The following is a 22,161-nucleotide window of genomic DNA, read 5'->3' as shown; positions in this document are numbered from 1 at the left end:
AATCAATACATCCCTCGACACTGGGTTTGTGCCAGCCACCTTTAAAATCACTTCTGTCACCCCCATGTTAAAAAAGTCTGGTCTTGATGGTGACGATCTTAACAATTTTTGGCCTATTTCCCACTTACCTTTTCTGTCAAAAGTTCTTGAGCGTGTTGTAGCCTCCCAGCTCACCAATTACTTAACTTCTAATAATTTGATGGACCCTTTCAGTCTGGTTGCAGGGCATAGCACAGCTGTGAAACTGCTCTGCTACGGGTAACCAATGATTTGCTAATGGCAGCAGACTCTGGACAAATCAGCATATTAATTCTGTTAGACCTCAGTGCAGCATTTGACACTGTCAGACATGACATCCTACGGTCCAGAATGGAGAACATGCTGGGTATCTCTGGCACAGCCCTCCAGTGGTTCAAGTCCTATCTGACTGATAGGCAAGAGTTTGTTAGTTTTGGCAACAGCAGATCCAGCACAGCGCCAGTCACACAAGGAGTTCCTCAGGGCTCTGTCCTCGGCCCTCTTCTCTTCTGTATTTATATGCTTCCCCTTGGTCATATTATTTGTAGCTGGGTTATCATTTTTAAGCAGATGATACTCAACTCTATTTCAATGTCAAAAGTGTAACTTCATCAGAGTTTTCTCAGCTCACAACTTGCCTCAGTGAAATTAAAACCTGGATGGAGCAGAACTCTTTAAAATTAATTTGCAGCAAAACTGAACTCCTGCAAATTGGCACTAAAGCGCTACTTAAGAAAATGAGCTCCTTTTCAGTCACTCATGACGGTGATCTCATCACACCTTCTTCTGATGCAAGGAATCTTGGTGTCATTTTTGATTCCTCCCTTTCTTATTCCACCCACATAAAACACATTAAGAAACTTTCTTACTTTCACCTCCGTAACATATCCCATGTTTGCTCATTCCTCTCCTTTTCTAATGCTGAGAAACTTGTCCATGCTTTTATCACATCCCGCATTTTATCACATTATCACTGGTGTACACAAAATTTTTTTTGTTTGCTACTGGGAACTTCAAAGCAGCTCTTTATAAAGTTTTTTACAGTGATTTCATATATGAAATCAGAATTAAGCTAGCACATCAGGTTTTTGAAATACACATCATTGACATTTTGACACTTTTGAATATCAATATAATATATCAACACAATATCTGAAGTTTGGACTGTGTCCCACCAAAATTGTTTTGATGTGTTTATTCTGAAAACAAACCAGAAGACGATACCAGAGACACGTTAAAGCATATTTATGTCAATTTACCTCAATATAAAAGTGTGGTCAGTGTGCCCAAAAATGTTGGAGGCACTCGCTTTTGTACTTGTACTGCACATTCGTCTCTCTTTGCAAAAACTAACAGTAGTTGCCCATCATGCTTGGAGTGAATTTTCCCCAATACAGTAATCCCTCGCTACTTCGCGGTTCACTTATCGCGGATTCACGACTTCGCGGTTTTTTAAACATAGTACATGTAGTAGTATTTCCTAGTCTAAGAACAACAAAACAAGTTCCGTGACTACGTGAGTTGTAGCACGGGCTGTGATTGTCACATGGGAGGGAGACGACAAGTCACAGCTTTCCGCTTTCTAATCGGGCCTGTGATTGGGAAGTAGGCATCAGCCAAAGCACCAAAGTACCTCCCCTTGTTATTCGCTTCAAGCTTTCTCGCTGAGCGGTTTACTTTACAGTGTGCAGTGTGTGATTTTTTTGTGGATTACTGTATGTTGAACTTCGCTTCAATTTTCACCCCCTGCAATGGCTCCCAAACGTGCTCCTTCTTCCAAGGCTGGTGCTGAGCCTAAGCGACAACGAACAATGATGACGATCGCTGAGAAGGTGAAACTTCTGGATATGTTGAAGGAAGGGAGAACGTACGTGGCTGTGGCCCGCCAATATGGCGTGAACGAATCCACCGTTCGTTACATCAAGAAGGAAGAGGCGAACATTAGGAAGACGGCTACCATCACCTTTCAAAAGTCGGCGAAAAGAGTGGTTACGGCTCGTAATAAAACAATCGTCCGTATGGAATCTGCTTTGGCCGTATGGATAGCCGACTGCCGAAAGAAGAACATAACATTAGATTCGAACATTATCCAAACAAAGGCTAAGAGCCTGTACGAGACCTTTGCCGCTAAGGAACCAGAAGACGACAGTGGCGACCGCGATGAAGAGGAAGAAGATCCGCAGCCAGGGACCTCCAGTGATTCACCACGTAAGAAACGGCAATTTTCTGCTAGCAAAGGGTGGTTTGCAAAGTTTCAGAAACGCTACGGCTTAAAAAGCGTTTCCCTGCAAGGCGAGGCTGCTTCGGCTGACACGATTGCTGCTGAAACTTATGTGAATGAAACGTTCAAGAAGATTACCTCCGAAGGAGGATATCGGCCCGAACAAGTTTTTAATATGGATGAGACGGGCTTGTTTTGGAAGAGAATGCCATCGCGAACTTTCCTGTTCAAAGAGGAAGCAAAAGCCTCTGGCTTTAAAGCATACAAGGATCGTGTGACCCTCGTGATGTGTGGCAATGCTGCTGGATTTTTGTTAAAGCCAGGGTTTCTTTACAAGTCAAAAAACCCAAGGATTTTAAAAAACAAAAACAAGAATCTGCTTCCCGTACATTGGATGCACAATGCAAAAGCCTGGATGACGAAGATGCTGACCTCCGACTGGTTCCACCAGTGTTTTATCCCGCAAGTGAAGGTGTATCTAGCAGAGAAGGGCATGCCATTCAAAGTCCTTCTTATTATGGATAACGCTGGTGGTCACGCTACTGATCTGTCTTATTCAGGGGTACAGATTGAGTTCCTGCCGCCCAATACGACGTCACTAATTCAGCCTATGGATCAGGGGGTTATCAGGGCATTCAAGACCCTATACACGAGGAATGCCTTAGCGAACCTGGTTTCTTCCGTGGATGCCGCCCAAGAAGATGACGATTTCAACTTGAAGGCATACTGGCGGCAGTACACAATTGCTACGTGCCTCCAAAATATCCAGAAGGCATTACAAGAGATGAAGCCTGCCACCGTTAGCGCCAGCTGGAAGAAGTTGTGGCCCGAGGTTGTTTACGAAGACAAAGGATTTACACTTGCCGAAATCCAACACTCGGCAGTACAGAAAGCTGTGCAGTTGGCTGCGATCATTGGAGGTGAGGGCTTTGCAGACATGACTGCGGATGACGTCAACGAGCTACTAGACTGCCACTCCCAGCCGCTAACTGAAGAAGACCTCGAAGAGTTGATAAAGTCGGCGAGTGAAGAAGAAGAAGAAGAAGAGCAGCAAGAAACAGAAGAAGTTGTCTCCCCAACTGGCTTGACTTTGGAACAGCTCGCTGAGATCTGCAGACTGGCTAAGGATCTGCAAGAGCGGTCACAGGAATGGGACGACGATATGGTTCGATCGGTCCAATTTTGCAACAAGATCGACGACGTCATGACCGGCTACAAGCTGCTCTTCGACCAGAAAAAGAAGCAGCGGTAGCAACTGCCGATCACAATGTTTTTTCAGCCTCGCAAAAAAGAGCCAGTTCCTACAACTACGGATACACCTTCGGAAACCGTGGAGGCGATGCCCCAGGAAATGGCACCGCCGTCTGAAGAGACGTAAAATACAGTCATCGGCTGCGCAGTAAAAGTCACCATCATCCTTCATCGTCATCATTTTTACTGCGCAGCATATTCATCACCATCATCACGCGGTAAGTGTAAACTTATCTACCGATTTCATATTGCTATTATATTATTGCTATTGCTATCATATTATCTACCGATTTCATATTGCTATTATATTATTGGTATTGCTATCATATTATCTACCAATTTCATATTGCTTAGCAGTTGTCCCTGTTATTAATAGAGTAAAGGGTGGGTTGTAAACAATACAGGGAGGGTTTAAAAACGTCCAAATACACGTTAAATAATTAAATAAATATGGTGTCCCTACTTCGCGGAAATTCAGTTATCGCGGTCGGCCTTGGAACCTATCTCCCGCGATAAGTGAGGGATTACTGTATCAGTTTTCCATCACCTTTATATCTTGATGAAATCTTTCCCTATACTCATTGCTGACATTGCCCAAAATTGGTGGAGAAGTCAAGAAGAGAATGTAACAAATGCATCTTCAGTGACATTCTGGCTCCCATAAGCTGATACGCTTTCAGCAGGTTCTCCACATGCTCAAAATTATTCTCTGCTCTGTGACTGCCAAGAAAATTCTGGACAACACGTACGAATGCTTCCCATGCTGCTGATTCAGCTGGCTTCAGTTTCCTTTTGAACTCATCATCAAGCATCAGTTAACAGATTTCAGGAACAACAAAAACACCTTCCTTAATTGTAGCTTCACTTTTCTCAAGACCAAACTTATTTCTTAAATGCAAAGAAGCATCGCTGTTTCTGTCCATCGCCTTGACAAAATTTTCAAAGTAATGGTGAATCTAACGAACAAAATGTCCTGAAATGCAATATTATGTTTAACAGTAAAACCTTTACCTACTGCACCATCATGTCTGAGTTGTGTCATTATGCTTTAGAGTCATATAAGACCTGGTAATCAGTAACAAATATTTTTTCTGCTAATTAAAAATTAATAATTTTAAAATTAATAATTTTTAAATAAAATTAATAATGACAAGGTAAACAACTCACAGCTGTTAGTAATGTGTGGCAAAATCATTTATCTCAATGGCATCCCTAGTGGAATTACCAGTATTTATCAAAATGGTTATCTGCCTTTACCGTCCAGTCACACGAGTTGTCCAAGACCTGGAACATCATAACTAAAAAATGTGACGTGCTGGATGAAAACCTTTTTCAGATTTGGAGTCAGTAAGTGAAACCTGTTAATGTAAAGGTGAAAGACTCCCAGTAGCAAAATGCTTGTTGACCAGTGTTATTGTAACTTGCTGCTGGCAGGTGCCCCTTCTAATCTTATATCACAGCTCCATTTGATTCAAAACTCTTCTGCAAGAGTCCTTACATGAACCAGCAACAGTGAACACATCACACCCATCCTGCTTCGCCTTCATTGGCTCCCTGTGTCTTACAGGATTGAATATAAAATTCTATTAATAACCTACAAAGCTTTAAATGGCCTTCCGCCGGACTACATCAGTGACCTCCTAAATCACTATGTGCCTGTCCGCCTACTAAGGTCCTCTGATTCTGGTAATCTTGTTGTGCCCTACGCTAACCTGCACTCTATGGGTGACAGGGCCTTCAGCTCCATAGCACCCTGACTTTGGAATGACATCCCGAAATTAATTAGATGAGCTGACTCCATTCATTCTTTTAAAAAACAACTTAAAACTCATCTATTTAGGAAGGCTTTTAACTTAACATTCTGCCCTTTCTTTCAGTTTATCTCTGTGTCCAGGTGCTCAGGATAATTTGTGTGTCTGTTATATCACAAATTAGGTTATTTGTTAGGTTTTTCTTTTAGTATTGAATTTAGTATTTTACTCTGGTTTATTGTTCTTTATTCTATTTAAAGCTTTGTTATCTGTTTCATTGTTCTATTCAGGAAAACATATCCAATGTTACATATACCATGCTAAGACTGTGAAGTGCCTTGAGCATGGGAAGGGTGCTATATAAATAAAATGTATTATTATTATTATTATTATATTTGCCTTTTTTGTTTATGGCTTTTCTTTTCACCTTGTTATTGGTAATTATCTTCAATATAATATGGAGTCATAGGGATGGCATTTTATATGAAATCAGGACAATCAGATGCTACTGCAATTAGGACTGCAGTTACTGGAGAGAATTATAAAAGACCCCTTTTTGTCCCAGATTCTCATTGTGGCATTAAGCTATGGTCCCCTTCTCTCTTGAATGAGATCTGAGTGTGTCAACAGATATGTGTTATTTAGTTTAGGCTTTTTGGTATTTTGACTTTGGCTATTTAAGGCTTTAGTTATTGTTGATCTTTGGTTTCGTGCTCTGCAGTTCTTAATAAAATAATAGTATCGCTGATTCCAGTGGTTTGATGTTTTTCCTTAGTCTCTAGGTATTAGCATTGGATTTTGATTTGACTTTTTAAATAAATGTTTATTTGTTTATTATTTCCTATTTGTTTTCTGATTGGCTAGTTTTGTTTAAAAGTTTTTATGTTTCCTTCTTTCACTTGTTCGATATAAAGTTTACTTGCTGTTGTTTTTAGTTCACAAGTAAAACACACAATTATAACTGACATTATAAAAGACATCAGAAGTCCTGTTCACTCTATAATTTGGTTTTAGTGTGCAGTGTGAGATAACGTGCCATCTTTTATGAACAAAGCAAAATTACGTAGCAGATTGTCTGTTTCTGATAAATCTACCTTACCCTCATGGAAATCACCTTTAGAAATTCCCCAAAGCTTTTGTTTAACCACCCACAGAGTTTGTTTATGTAATCATCACTTTTGTTTGCTTCACTATCACAGGAACTAGAATCTACTGTATAATGCAGTCAGTGTCATTACTGAAGAACAGTAGCTGCTACAACACGACAATTTGGTTTGTTCTTCATGTACCTTTTATGCTCTGACATATTCAGCTCTCCTGCTGCAGCAAATGCTACCTAAGAGCCACCTTCCATCACTCCCTGCAGTTCACTGGAGATGCGTAACTTTAGGAATGACAGTATGTGTCTGGCAGGCAGTGGAAGAGTTATTTTAGGGATGATGAAAAATGGCTCCCAATAGGCTCTGCTTAAAAAGTAACTACTTTGTTTCTGCGATAGTTTTGCTCACCAATTTACCTAAAACCAAAGCACTCACATGACCTGCCCAAGTCTTCCCAGGGTGCTAGACTCAATGTGTTCTTTGAGTCAATTCACAGAAGTCTTATAATTTGGTCAGCCTTTCCTCACTTATGACAGTGTCTTTGTTTTTTGTGAATTTTGTCATTTTCCCCCACTTCCTTGTCTATTATTTTATCATAATATTTATAGTTTTGTCTCTTTCCTCAATTCCTTGTAATTGGGGCGTGCAGGTGTAAACTGTGTATTGTTCCTGTTTGCTTCATTTCTGTGCTGGGGCATTGCCTTCTGTTTGAGTTGTTTGGCTTTCATTCATGGATTTTATTTTTGTAAGTGTTTGGTTGCTTTTTACATCTCCGCTCTTGTTTGAGGTTCTTCTCTTTGGATTTAGCATTTCGATTTGGATGTTTTTTATTTGTTTCTTTTGAAGCTACTTTATATATTTGACTTATTAATCTTTTGTAAATAAATGTATCAATATTAAGAAACCGTGTTTTGGTTGTTTGGGCCATGGGGTTTCCACAGTTCCCCTCTCCTTTGAGAACTATAGGCATTTTTGCTGTAATGCCCAGGTCAAAAAATCAATGCAAGTGTCAGAACCAACAGAAATCAAAGTCAAGAAGAACTTTAGAGAGTTAAAAAAAAACAGAGAAGCAAAACAATGTAAATATTTCAAAATTTTGAAAGGTTTTGATATCTGTGTAGTCACATGAGGAAGTATTCCATTCGATGGCCTTTTATCCCATTATACTGTGGTAGACAGTACTATGATCTCTATGAATATGCTAACTCCAGGACGGTGCTGGCAACAGAAATCAACAACAGAGCCATTGAAAGGACAAAATGGTGACACTGATAAAACAGCCCAAATCAAAAGCATAACCAAAAGTACTAATCAAGAATAAATGATGCCAATAGATTCTCTGGAGCAAGAAAGCCACAATATAGACAAAAGTTGACACAGAGAACACTAGGCAAGATGCAAAAAGTATTCAAAATAGGACACCCGGACGTTTTTTTTCAGTTGCAGACCCAAACCTTCCTTAATTTTTCTCTAAAACTACTTCTACTCAATGTTAAAGTCCTGCTTTGAAAAGAAAGCTGTTATGGTACAGGCAGGTTTTCATCCGAATCTCATCTGTCTCTTCTTTTTATTTCTTTAATTTTATTTTTCTTTTTGCAATCTTTGGTAAATTTGTGTTTTTGTTTTCTACTTATTTGTATTTTGTTAAAAAATGTTTTGCATTTCTATTTAGCTAGTATGTGTCATATCCCTTGTCATTTGTGTGGTGAGCTAGCTATGAGACCGTTATCTAACGTATTTTAAGGTACTGGTTAACACAGTATTAGTGCCGTGACATTAGTTTCTAATTCTGTTGTTTGTCTCCTATTTTTATTTCACAAGTATTTTTTGTTTGGATTCTCCGGTTTTTGGAATTATTTTTATCATAACAATTTTAAAAATATGGACTTTGTTCAGGAATATCCTTTAGAACCTATTTTGACTTTTGTTCCATTTGCATTTTGTATTAATTCAATAAATTCTTTAAGCATAAAGAATAATTGTTTTTGTTAATGAAGGCCAGGGGTTTTGCAAAGTTCTCCTCTTCCTTTCTAAGATTTTTAATTATTGAAATGTTTGCCTGTTTTTTGTTGAACTAGTGCAGGCCAAAAGCCTGCTTATAGATATTGGGGTTAAGGCTCATCTTGCCGATAGGCCACACAGAGACTTGAGGCCTGAATTTTTTAAAATAAGTCTGGGTCTTAAGATTGTGGAAACAGCAGTAGAGCAAAATAAATACATGTATACCATTGTAGTAAACCTCTGTCTGCTGAACAATTCTATATATTTATAAAATCATCATTTTATAAAGAAGCTACAGCACAGCCTGGGTGATTGTCCTCATAAATTAACCAAAAACAGGAGGAGAACCTTACTGATCTGCCTGGAAACAGGCCTCATCCCAGTTACCCTGGCCTCAAACTTATAAAAGGCTTGCACTGGTCCAAAATGAGGCTCATGCTTTTAAAAGGTCGAGACAATTTTACATTTTCAAAATACACAAAAAGAGTGGATGACCATAAACCTCTTGCTTCAAAGGACAAAGACAAGACAATGTTCTTTAAATTCAAAGTATTTATTAAATAACCAAAAAATGAAAGAAAAAAAACAAGAAAAAGTGCAATAATAAGACCAAGTGATTGTCTAAAAGGAAACAAGTCAAAATCTGTAATTCATTATACAGTATCCAAAGACAGAGCAAAAATCCATAACAATCCAGAAATATCTGAGAATACTTACAGTGAAATACATTCCACTACAATCAATGAACATCTGAGCAATAGTAGTGGGTGATTAAAAAATATATATATATACTGTATGTATATATTTTTTTAACAACTGCTTTCAGTGAATCATATGAATGGATTCACAAGTTCAAACAAATCAATTCAATGGACCATTAAAGTACATGCGTCTCCTGCATGATGTCATCTGCATCTTTCAATTTGCGGATGCTGGTAGATTTTTAAAGCATATGTGCAAGAACCACCTGGGGAACCACTTGAACCACGAGGCTGAACTCACTTAATGTTTTGAGTTCAAACTATATCAATATAGGAGAATGAGAACTCTGTCACTGATGATTCTCTCAATCATAATACAAGTATAAAACAGTAAAAACACATTTATATTAAAATGTATTAATTGTTTTGTTGTGTACCATTCATTGCTTGAATTGTTTCAAACCGAATATATAAATAATTATATAAACAATATTAAAACTAATTCATTTATTCCGTTTGTACATTGAACAAATTAGTCACACAAAACTGAATGTTATAAAAATATCCTAATTTCTAAGAAATACAGTGGAACCTCGGTTCACGACCATAATTCGTTCCAAACCTCTGGTCGTAAACCGATTTGGTCGTGAACCCGAAGCAATTTCCCCCATAGGGATTGTATGTAAATACAATTAATCCGTTCCAGACCGTACGAACTGTATGTAAATGTATTTTTTTAAAGCTTTTTAAGCACAAATATAGTTAATTACACCATAGAATGCACAGTGTAATAGTAAACTAATGTATAAACATTGAATAACACTGACACAAACACCCAGGCTCCATGCTCAGCTGCACACGCAGGCTCTCTCTCACTCTCTCAGCAGCAGGCGAGCCCCCCTCCCCCCTCTCTCCTCTCAGCTGCATGCGCAGGCTCTTGCTCTCTTTCTCTCAGCAGCACGTGAGCCCCCCCAAGCCCCCCCCCCCCCCCCAACCTCTCTCTGTGACAATGCAGCAGTTCGTGCTATAGCCTTGCAATCCAATCGCCGTATGAAACACTTTTTAAATGAGTTTTAAGCACAGGGGAAAAAAGAACATTTGAACAAATCCGAACTTTATTTAAAAACCAACCACAAGCAACCAAGAAAGTAACATTTACAGGAGTTTGTGCTATAGCCTTGCAACCAATCGCTGTACAAACACATTTTTTAATGAGTTTTAAACACAGGGGAAAAAAAGGAACATTTGAAAAATCTGTAATACAAAAACTAACCATAAACCACCAAGAAAACTAACCTTGCATGAGTTGAGGTCTGGCATGAAGTGAGGAGAAAATGGGTGGACAGGAGGTTACAGTTTTGAGGGAGAGTCTGGCTCCGGGATGGAGGGATGTTTTCCTTCAGGTGTTTTCTCTCTTGTGATTTCTTGGGTTTCTGGTGTTTTTAGCTGTTTAGCTGGTGGGAGCGAAAGGCTCGTGCAGCCATTCCAAAAACAAAGTCCTTGTGACCCAACCCTTCGTGTTTGCCCTCCACATCACTGGCAGTCTGGCTTTGTTTACATTGTGCTACTTGAAAGCACGAGGGTTCTCAAATTGGTAAATGAGTAAACTGGTAGTTTTTCCACCTCTTCCAGCACTTGAGGCATCTGCCTGGTTAACGCTTGTAACTCCTTTTGCAACATCAGCTGCTTTAATAGATTCTTTCTGCTTTAGAATAGTCGAAATTGTAGACTTTGACTTCTTGTACTCGGCGGCAAGATCAGTAACACGAACGCCACGCTCATACTTTTCAATAATTTCTTTCTTTACTTCGATTTCAATTTTCTGCAAAACTTTCTTCTCACCACTCTTCACTTGCTTAGTAGCCATGGTTAACTGCAAAAGCACACAAAATACTGTAGAGCACAAAGAGTTCACAGGTAAAGCACGCACGTCTGACTGAGAACAATAAACAGGGAGAGGCTGAACACGTGCTTAAATACAGTAATCGCCGCGTACGAACCGGAAGGGAAATGAAATAGAGCACAAAGAGTTCACAGTGAAAGCACGCACGCACGTGCAAGCACGCACGTCTGACCGAGAACAATGCAACACGTGTGGAAATCATCAGCGCGCACAAACCAAAAGGGAAACTGGCTTGTTCGTATACCGAGTGTGTGGTCGTGAACCGAGGCAAAAGTTTGGCGAACTTTTTGGTCGTAAACCGAGTTGTATGTGTACCGAGACGTTCGTGAACCGAGGTTCCACTGTACTTGCATTCATCTTTACATTAGTGTACACTTTTTTTTTTACTGCTTATTGACTGAATGGGCATGTTTAATGAACTGAATTACTGAATTCGGACTGAAGCATTCCTCAAGAACAAGTCCTGTGATTTTCATTCATATGATCTGCAAATTGAATCATTTCCCAAGAATGAGTTGCACAATTCTCATTCACATTCTTTATAGAACATTCTTGTATTTTAATTATGCATTTTAACTGTGTAGTCATGTTTGTTTACTGAAACAGGACACTGTCATATGAATTATGAGATGTCAAATATGTAATTAATTATATATACTGTAATAAGTTCCACACAACATTAAAAGAGGTTTGGGGGAAGCCACCCATATACTTGAATTTGGCAGCCAAATTAAAAAAAGTTCTGGATAAATAATACAGGTTTTCAGTACAGAAAAAGAAAAATATATACAGGCAAACATGGTGGTTTTATAGTGGAAAATGAGAAATGATGTCATCAGACAGAAACTAGAAGTGACTTCATCGGGGCCGGATGAAGTGACGTGGCCGGAACCGGAAGTTACAGTATGTATGGAGGAACACTAAAAAAACTGACGGTGGCAGTCCTTCCAAATCCACCTTACCCAGTGATACTTGGGAGAGATTGGTCTAATAGTAAAAGCAGTTTCACTCTGTCCACTCCTAATCAAAGATTGGGTATATTAATGGATGTCCCATGCTGCCTCCACGGCATGTACAGAGCTGGCTGAGATGCAGCTCCACTGAGTGACATGGAGACTCCTGGACCATCACACTATGGGACATCATCACCCAGTGCAGTGGTGAAACGGGAAGAAACCACACCACTTGAGGTTGCTGCAGATCCTCTCTCTCAGTTGCTCTTTCAGTTTAAGCAGACACCAGCTTCATTTAAAAGGGAACAATGGAATGATGATTCCCTTAAATTTGCTAAAAATGCAGTAGTTCTGGTGAATGGCCATCGCAGACTACATCCCATGTCACAAGGTCCACACTTTGTGTTTAAAAACGAACTTCTGTATTGGGTAGCCGAACATGAGGGGAAGGTGAGGTCACTGTTGTTAGTCCCACGAACTTACCGGAGGCAGGTTTGTGAGCTAGCCCACACTCATCTCCTAGGTGCCCATCTGAGCACCGAAAAAACCCTGGGGCGGATCAAGCTCAGATTCTGTTGGCCGGGAATAAACAAGGAGGTTCGCCGTTTTTGCACATCTTGTCTGGAGTGTCAATTATGGCAAATTCCTAGGTGGGACCGTGCTCCTCTAGTTCCCATTCTTCTTACTGATGTCCTATTCGAATGGATCGGGGTCGATCTAGCAGGTTCCCTAGAACCCTCGGCTCGAGATCACAAATATATATTGGTCCTGGTAGATTATGCTACCCGATTTCTCGAAGCTGTTCCTTTGCGCTCAGCTACCACCAAAGCTATCGCACAAGAATTACTAGTCTTTGCACAAGTCAGTATCCCTAAGGAAGTCCTGACACACCAAGGGACACCTTTTACCTCAGGCACTTTCAAGGAATTTGCCAAGTTACTTAAAATAAAGCATTTAAAGTCCTCGATATATCATCCTCAAAACGATGGTCTAGTGGAGTGGTTCAATCAAACCCTCAAACAAATGCTCTGTAAGGTGGTCAACAAGGATGGGAGGAACCAGGATCAGCTCCTCCTCCTTGTCCTTTTTGCCTATAGGGAAGTCCCACAAGCCTTCACAGGGTTCTCCCCCATTTGAATTATTATATGGTTGACAACCACGGGGGATTTTGGATATTCTAAAAGAAGGCTGGGAATAAGAGGCACTTCCCTCCACAAACATTCTAGAATATATTGCGCAGTTACGCAATAGATTGGGAAAAATTAGACTTATATTAAAAACACACATGGAAAAGACAAGCTTGGACCAAGCAGGTCCTCTCAATCCACAACCCACACCCCAAACTCGGCCACTCAGGTTCGGTACTGGGCTGGAGTTCAGTTTTTAGGTCTGGTTCCTGATTCTTCCTGGAGTCTTACTTCCTGACGACTACGCCACTGTAATAAGTTCCACACACCACTGCCACATATCCTTAAATTTGGCTGCCAAATGAAAAAAAGTTGTGGTTCAATGATACTGGCTTTCAGTCCAAAACAAGAACAATGTAAACAAACAAACATGGTGGTTTTATAGTGGGAAATGGGAAAAGATGTCCTCAGGGCCGGGACCAGAAGTGACGTGGCCAGAGGTGACGTGGCCGGAACTGGATGTGGCATCCTCGGGCCCAGAACCTGAAATGACATCTTTGGCTCTGAACCGGAAGTGATTTCATTAGACCCAAGCGGAATTTCCGTGATTGGTCTGTCAATGAAAAAGAGCAAGGATTAATACACTCCGCCATACCCTGGTTTTGGTAAGGAATTACCATCTTTTGAGCCTTTTAGCTGCCTTCTATACACATGTGTTGTATATATATTCAAATTAATATATGAATTATTAATTTGTATATTTGTGATGTGGGTCAGAGGGGAAGGACTTTCCATATGAGCTAGCCTTGATCCTATTGATTAATCAAATTAATCATAAGAATTGATTCACTTAATTGGGTGTTTTGAAAGAATCGAATCAATATGACCAGCACTGAGTGACTCATCTCCTCAAAGTCAAAGTAAAGATAGAAGTGGCATCATGGAGGCCCTGCAACCATGTACTTAAAAGACCACAGACACAATATGTAAACAAGTAAACATTTACATAAACAGATAGTAACAAACTGCGGTGGGTTGGCACCCTGCCCAGGATTGGCTCCTGCCTTGTGCCCTGTGTTGGCTGGGATTGGCTCCAGCAGACCCCCCGTGACCCTGTGTTCGGATTCAGCGGGTTGGAAAATGGATGGATGGATGGATAGTAACAAAAATTACATGAATATCACACATAAAAATAATATTTCAAAAACAACAAAAATAATGATAACAACAAAAATAAACATAAGCTAAGCAACAGCCAATGGCTGTGACATAGCACATTGCTGTTCAGTATGCAAAATTTACTTTATTTTTAACTATACCTTGTGTAATTTGTTAAAAAATCCAGGCTTTTGGGGACTCACTATGACACACATACCAGTTTCACATCATAAAAAATTTAAAGATCAGCCAATAATTATCAACATTAAATTTAGCTGCTTTAATATACACTTGTGGTTTCCCTCTTCCTCGTACACTCTCTGTGCATCTTAATGTAGACACAAAATTTATAGGAATAATTTTTGCAGTTTTGAATCCAAGAATTCATAAAAGGGCTGCTTGCAAAGATGAAAATTAATGTATGTGATTACTTCAAGCTGTAAAAATTTTTGAACAGCACCATTATTTACTAGCACCCTGTCTTTTAATTGATCTCCCTGACTTTACCCCACATTAATCATCTCACTTGTTCATTTATTTTCTTTATTAACAGTAGACGGTATTAACTCTCCATGGGGAGTGTTGCTCTAATATGGTCATATTAAAAAGCAAATTGATGCACACTGATTGTGAAACAGGCCAGGAGAAAACTTCCAGCTTCCATCTTTCTCTTTTTGCTAGGATGATTCATCCCTGACTAGCACCAACAGATCCACTCCATATTCATAGTCTTGAAATTACTATTAATAATGAATGGAACAGTTTAAAATAGTTCTCAGGGCTCATCTGATGGGGGAGCTATGTAGGAGAAGAATGGGCATCTCAGCCAGGAAAGAGCATCAGTTTTTACCTGGACAGAAGGTCCAAGAGGAATGATAGATAAACTGGCCAGCTGGGCAGAAAGATAACTCTGTGCCCAGTCGGTATAAAACAATGGAGCTCCACAAGCCAGACCCAATCTTAAGAGCCATTTACTTTGAGTAGCCAAGGAGGCTATTTACGTTCATTGCCTTTTGTACCCTCGTATGCTTGTTTTGTTATAATTTAAAGGGGAGACCAGGGTAGCAACCCAGTAGTTCTTTGGACTCTGCCCCGTGTTCCTACTACCTGCCTACAATATACTACTATCTACTATGGCGGACGACCGGGATGCCCCTTTGTCACTGGATCCGGGGGAGCAGCCATGGAAGCCACACTACGTCCCTCGGAACCTTTGTTGGTAGCCCCCTGGGTTGCGTCGGGGCCACTTTCATGGAACACCGAAGCTCATCTTGGTTGGGCTCCATGGCCTCCGCCAGGGGGGAGCTGCATAGAGCTGCACGGGTCAACGAGCACCTGCAGCACTTCCGGGTGGGCTATAAGAGGAGCCTGTAGCCACTACTCAAGGCGCCAGAGTTGGGAGGATGAGGATAAAGCTGCCCTGGGAGGAGTGGAGAAAAAAGAGTGTGTTTTGGGGTGATTTTTCTTGGTATTGTGGGACTGTGTTGTGCCTGTGGGGTTCACGGGGAAGACGTGCCCCACAGATGAAGAAAAAATAAATCTTTTTGTTTGTTTTACCCGTGCCTCTGTTGTCAGGCTGTGTCGGGTCAGTGCCAACCAAGCACCAGTCTCTTACTACTATATATTTATATGTACTCATATATCATATCTGCCTCTCTATCCATTAAGTATCTATGTTTCTGCCTATCCATCTGTATCCAAATAAAGAGACAATAGACCAGTAGATAAAGGCAGAAACTCAGTTCTCTAAGCAAAAAGAAAAGTAGTATAAATAACGCTAGTCTATTAAATGAGAAATAACCTTATAAAAATATAACATTGTAGTTTGATACAAAATACTGAAAACATAATCACCTATTCATATTTACCATGATATTAAATTACTGTGTTGTTTATATAAAAAATAATAACAGTGCCATGGAAAATATTTGTGCGCTTCCTGATTTCCTCTATTTTGTCTATTATTTCCTTCAATAACTCAAATGATCATTTAAAAATGGTGTCTTGTGTTTACTCAGATTGACTTTTGTATTTTACTAAATTTGCTTGCAGATCAGAAATGAATAAGTGTTATGAATAAGAATAAGTGTTATGAATAAGCAGAAATAGAAGAAATTAGGAATCTGCAAATACTTTTTACAGCACTGTGTAATGTTATTATCATTCCATTTATTTATTTTTTTTATTAAACTCAATATGGTGCAACACTAGTATTGTTGTCCGCATATTGATTTGGCAAAATTTTACACCGGATGCCCTTCCTGAAGTAACCCTCCCCATTTATCTGGGCTTGTGGCTGGCACAAAGAAACACACTTTCTTATTGGCAATGGTGATGGACAGGTTGACAGACGAGATTAGACAGGAGTCCCTGTGGACTATGATGTTTGCTGATGACATTGTGATCTGTAGCGAGAGTAGGGAGCAGGTTGAGGAGACCCTGGAGAGGTGGAGATATGCTCTAGAGAGGAGAGGAATGAAGGTCAGTAGGAACAAGACAGAATACATGTGTGTAAATGAGAGGGAGGTCAGTGGAATGGTGAGGATGCAGGGAAGAGAGTTGGCGAAGGTGGATGAGTTTAAATACTTGCGATCAACAGTACAGAGTAATGGGGATTGTGGAAGAGAGGTGAAAAAGAGAGGGTGGAATGGGGGAAGAATAGTGCCAGGAGTGATTTGTGACAGACGGGTATCAACAATAGTGAAAGGGAAGGTCTACAGGATGGTAGTGAGACCAGCTATGTTATATGGGTTGGAGACGGTGGCACTGACCAGAAAGCAGGAGACAGAGCTGGAGGTAGCAGAGTTAAAGATGCTAAGATTTGCACTGGGTGTGATGAGGATGGACAGGATTAGAAATGAGTACATTAGAGGGTCAGCTCAAGTTGCACGGTTGGGAGACAAAGTCAGAGAGGCGAGATTGCATTGGTTTGGACATGTGCAGAGGAGAGATGCTAGGTATATTGGGAGAAGGATGCTAAGGATAGAGCTGCCAGGCAAGAGAAAAAGAGGAAGGCCTAAGAGAAGGTTTATGGATGTGGTGGGAGAGGACATGCAGGTGATGGGTGTAACAGAGCAAGATGCAGAAGACAAGAAGATATGGAAGAAGATGATATACTGTGGCAACCTCTAACAGGAACAGCCGAATGAAGAAGAAGATGGTGCAACACTAGATGCTCTTCCGAAAGTAGCAATGGAAACAGATGCTGATTTTTTTTACATGTTTCAAGGGATTTGCCCATATTCTATGAAGCCAAATAAGGGAATATGAATGTGCAACCTACTTGGTGACACAAAATACATCATAAGATACTCTCCCACCCTCCAAGTGATGAACTCATTTACGCCAGTGTAGCAACCTGACATGATGCTGTAGAAATTGCAATATTTCTATTTCATTTTCTTTTGTTTGCAGTCTGTGGGTTGTGAAGATGAGTAGATTACATGGAATAAATTCAAAGAAAAAGCCACGACACCTGTGCTCACCGGTGGTGTGTTTTTTCTAGCCTGACTGACTTTACTAAATAGCTTCATTAACAGTAAGTCCAGAAAACTGACTTTGTTTGCTCCACATTAAACCATGCAAATATATTTGCCCTCAATTTTTACAAATTCAGAGGAGTCACTTTGCTAAATTGTCACATCATAAAGAAAAACAACTAGCAAATAATCCCCTTACCTACGGTGTCATCTTTTATTAGTTTGTTTTGCATACGTATAATTGCATGCCTGACTAGGAGTTCACTTCGGCTTCCTATTTCAGTTGATTTTTTCTGTTCAGAACTGTAGTAGTAGTATTGTCATGTGAAAGGCATGCGGGCAGTCTATAGCAATGACTGATGCTACCTAGTGTCAATCCTAGCAATGACAGCAGATAGCGATATAACATTAAGTAAATCGGTAATGTAAGCTACCAATAAAATAACCAACAGTTGAAGTTAATCTGAGCTAACTGCTTTTTGTACATCGAAGTAGCTTGCATGGTGCTTTTCCATGATTCAGCCAATAGTTAACTAGTAAGCAAAAGATCTGCATGTGTGTTGGTGAAATTTACAATATGTCATCAATGCAGTAATAAAGCATTTAAAATGTCGACTACCGTTAACAGCCTTTAACAACGTGTAAAGGTCCTGAGGACTATAGGCAGGGCCAGACTGGCCATTAGGGCATTTGGGCAATGCCCAGTGGGCCTTGGACTCTGGTCTGGACATGGGCCGGCTGTTTCATGAAATAAATTTTATGAACTGGTTACTGTTTGACATTAAAATTAAACTAAACCTTATCTGTCCGGTACTGCGATTTATATAGTCCTACATAATATACCATATTACAACCTCATGTTGTTTTAGTTGTCAGTACACAATGTTGCAGCGAAAAATTTGTTCAAAACTGCCTTTTGCCGATTTCTGTTTTGATACCGCTACGTTTCAGTTAGGATATACATTATTACAATTTATTTTATCTCATATCTAGCATTTAAATCCTTTGGTACTAATAATTAGTTTAAATTATGTATTATGCATTTTATTGTTCTTTGGTTGTCGGCATGAGCGATAATTAGTGGTTTTCAGCTGCGATTATTAGTATGATGAAATAAAGTTATAAAGCACAGGATAGACATTTTTCATATTAGGACGGAACATTTATAGTTTATCGTTAAGTTAATGGAACATTTCGATCATGTGAGGTTTTCATTATAACCTCAGTTATAATTTATTCCATTGTAAATGAGCAGGTACTAACCTACTAGGGTACTGGCACTTGGACATGACATTGACATTTGACATGTACTCTAATTACAAGTAAGCCGTGTTATTACATTTTTATTTTTTATTAAATTTTATTTCTAAGTATGTCGTCAAATTTTAAGTTGTGTCTAAACAACAGTGTACAGATTAAGTTTGGCAACAGTTTAGATAGAGTTCATATCATAGGCTCATAGCAAGTAGCGAGCTGCGTACTCATCACAAATTTTTAAAAATTACAATGAATAATGGGCTGTCACTTTACTCGTTGAAGGATGCCTGGGTTTTGAGACCCAGTTCACTCCTGTTATATAGAGCTGTAAAAAATAATCCTCAGCCAATTGTCATCTAGGCATTGTAAAATCAGATAATATTTGTTAAACAATCAATATCAAAACTATTACACATAATGATTTTGTTACCCCATTGGTACTCCAGTAAACCGCTAGCTTGATGTAACTTTAGCTAGTTTACTGGAAGTTAGGCAAATGTAGATTTCTAAACACACCTACAAATGTATCACACGCTGCTTCTTCATGCTTTCGTTTTTTTCTTTTCTGTGTTCTGACTGATGTTGACTTGAATCAATTTTTCTGGTCATTAATTGAAAATTATCACAACTGGTGACTGTCAACGATGTTAATTTGTGACATTAATTCATTAAACAGTTATGACACAATTAGGCGGGACCCTTCCCCCCAATGTACAGTAGTTGTGGATGAAGGTCTTATGGAACCCTAGGCAGTGTCCAGAGTGCGTGCCCCTTGAATTTCATAAATGGCATGCCTCAATGCACATATCGCAGAGCTGAAGTTCTGGTTATTGTTTGGACTCTATGGTGTGCTTCTCTTGACTTTCATTAATGGAGCCCCTCGGTGTCCAGAGCATGTGGTCCGTACCTTTCATAAACAGTCCCCTAGCCAGACACCTATGCCACCTAATGGATTAACCAGCTCTGGCCTGTCAGTCCTTGGATCACTCCCAGATGGAGCTGCATTGTGTCTTTGTGGACCTGGAGAAAGCATATGGCAGGGTGCCTCAAGAGGAGCTGTGGTATTGTATGAGGAAGTCGGAAGTGGCAGAGAAGTATGTAAGAGTTGTACAGGAGATGTACGAGGGAAGTGTGACAGACGGGTATCAGTAAGAGTGAAAGGGAAGGTCTACAGGATGGTAGTGAGACCAGCTATGTTATATGGGTTGAAGATAGTGGCACTGACCAGAAAGCAGGAGACAGAGCCGGAGGTGGCAGAATTAAAGATGTTAAGATTTGCACTGGGTGTGACGAGAATGGACAGGATTAGAAATGAGTACATTAGAGGGTCAACTCAAGTTGGATGGTTGGGAGACAAAGTCAGAGAGGTGAGATTGCATTGGTTTGGACATGTGCAGAGGAGAGATGCTGGGCATTTTGGGCCTGGGATTGGTTCCTGCCTTGTGCCCTGTGTTGGCTGGGATTGGCTCCAGCAGACCCCCGTGACCCTGTGTTCGGATTCAGCGGGTTGGAAAATGGATGGATGGATGGATGGATGCTAAGGATAGAGCTGCCAGGGAAGGGAAAAAGAGGAAGGACTAAGAGAGGGTTTATGGATTTGGTGTGAGAGGACATGCAGGTGGTGGGTGTAACAGTGCAAGATGCAGAAGACATGAAAATATGGAAAAAGATTATCTGCTGTGGCAACCCCTAACAGGAGCAGCCGAAAGAAGAAGAAGAATTTGTTAGTTTATGGATATAAATTATAATAAGTACAGTACATAATAATTGAGTTTACAATAAGTGATACAATATTTCATATGAAATTCAAAAATGTTATGGATATTTTAATCTATTTGCATTCCAATTAATACATAGATAATTGTGACTAATTTTTTTTAGCCACATAAAGATTTGGCAGGAACAGCGAGTTTGGCACTTCTCCATCACATTCTAAAAGTGTTTCTTAAACCATAGGTTGCGACCCAGATTGTTTTGTGATGGGTTGCCAAATGATTGTGTAGTAAAATTAGTGGAGTTCATCCAAGTGCAAATTTTGTGGTAAATGATGTACTGCCCGTTAGTTGACATGCTATTCATTGCAGTAGTGTATGATACAAAGCTTTTGCCTCATCACTGCAAGCTTTAAATTCTATTGCACTTAACTATAATAAATATTCCCCCTGACACCACCCCTCTCACAACCTGTGAATCAATCATACTGAGGTGACTGACAAACAAAAATGTCTATAAGAAAGGGGGAGAGAGGAAGGAATGACACGGAGAAGCTTGTGAGGTGAGGGACCACAGTGCTAGCCTAAAGTATCAAACTATAGTAATGGGTGTAGTATAAGAATGTAACGATTTTTGCAGTGTTGTGCAGAATGGGTCAGTAGGGTGGGGTCTTACAGTATATAGTGCCATGGTAGTGTTGTAAGCTAAATTCAGTCTCACTGGCCATGGACAACTGGTAGGTGCCTCATTAGATGTTCACAGATTATGTATTAAGTTTAACCTGCCACAGTGAGGGTGAATTCCTTTTAATAACACTATTTTAAGGTAGGTCAATACACTTTATTTTACTGGTAGTGTGAAAGGTGTGTTTGTTGGACCACTGAGAACTGTAAGAATACCTGAAAATTTGAAAAGGTTAAAACTGGCTTTAAAGTGATATTGTTGCTTAAGTGAAGATAAAAAATAGTATCAATTAATTACGTATTTCTGACTACTTCATTCATATTATCTTGTCGAAAATCATCAAATCCTCACACCACAATTTATAATGAACATTTTATTTGTCTCAGATTTACATTAAGCATTTGTCACTGTTGATGATATACCTCAGAAATCCCTGCTTTGAATGATACTGTTTTATTAACAATATGTGTGCTTTCAGCTCTTCTCTTTTAGTAATATTCATGTGTGAATGGAAACAAAAATTTGCAATGCTTTTTATTATATGGTGTCACACACATGCACTTAGGAGACAACTTCAGGGTTTATCTAATGGTAATTCCACCCCAAGTCAAGGGTTGGCCCTGTTAACTAATGCCTCTGCTCTCCTCTTCTTTCTCCCGCAGACCTGACGACTGGCTACAGAAAGACGAGTGACATCACTTCCAGGTTCCAGTCCCCTAAACCCATCTCTTCTGCCTTGATCACTTCTTAACCAGCATCACCTCCATCTTGCTTTAGTCACATTTTTGATGCGTAACTGGAAAGACTTTGTGTTTTGCTGTTTATTCATGCTATTATTTTGACC

At 39.8% G+C, this 22,161-nt stretch overlaps 1 protein-coding gene across 1 annotated transcript in view; it reads left to right on the top strand.

Annotated features, from left to right (window-relative positions):
• The first annotated feature begins 2,806 nt into the window (after window positions 1–2,806).
• LOC127526693 (tigger transposable element-derived protein 1-like) overlaps window positions 2,807–22,161 on the top strand; it is a 134,338-nt gene continuing 114,983 nt past the window's right edge. Inside the window, exon 1 of the mRNA XM_051922858.1 lies at window positions 2,807–3,264. Coding sequence (XP_051778818.1) covers window positions 2,850–3,264 — 415 coding nt within the window. The 5' untranslated portion in view covers window positions 2,807–2,849. The remainder of the gene's footprint in view (window positions 3,265–22,161) is intronic.

Source organism: Erpetoichthys calabaricus, chromosome 1 (assembly GCF_900747795.2).
Source record: "Erpetoichthys calabaricus chromosome 1, fErpCal1.3, whole genome shotgun sequence".
In the NCBI taxonomy this organism is placed as follows: domain Eukaryota; kingdom Metazoa; phylum Chordata; class Cladistia; order Polypteriformes; family Polypteridae; genus Erpetoichthys; species Erpetoichthys calabaricus.
The sequence above is the reverse complement of the archived record's forward strand: the minus strand, read 5'-3'. Positions and strand labels throughout refer to the sequence as shown.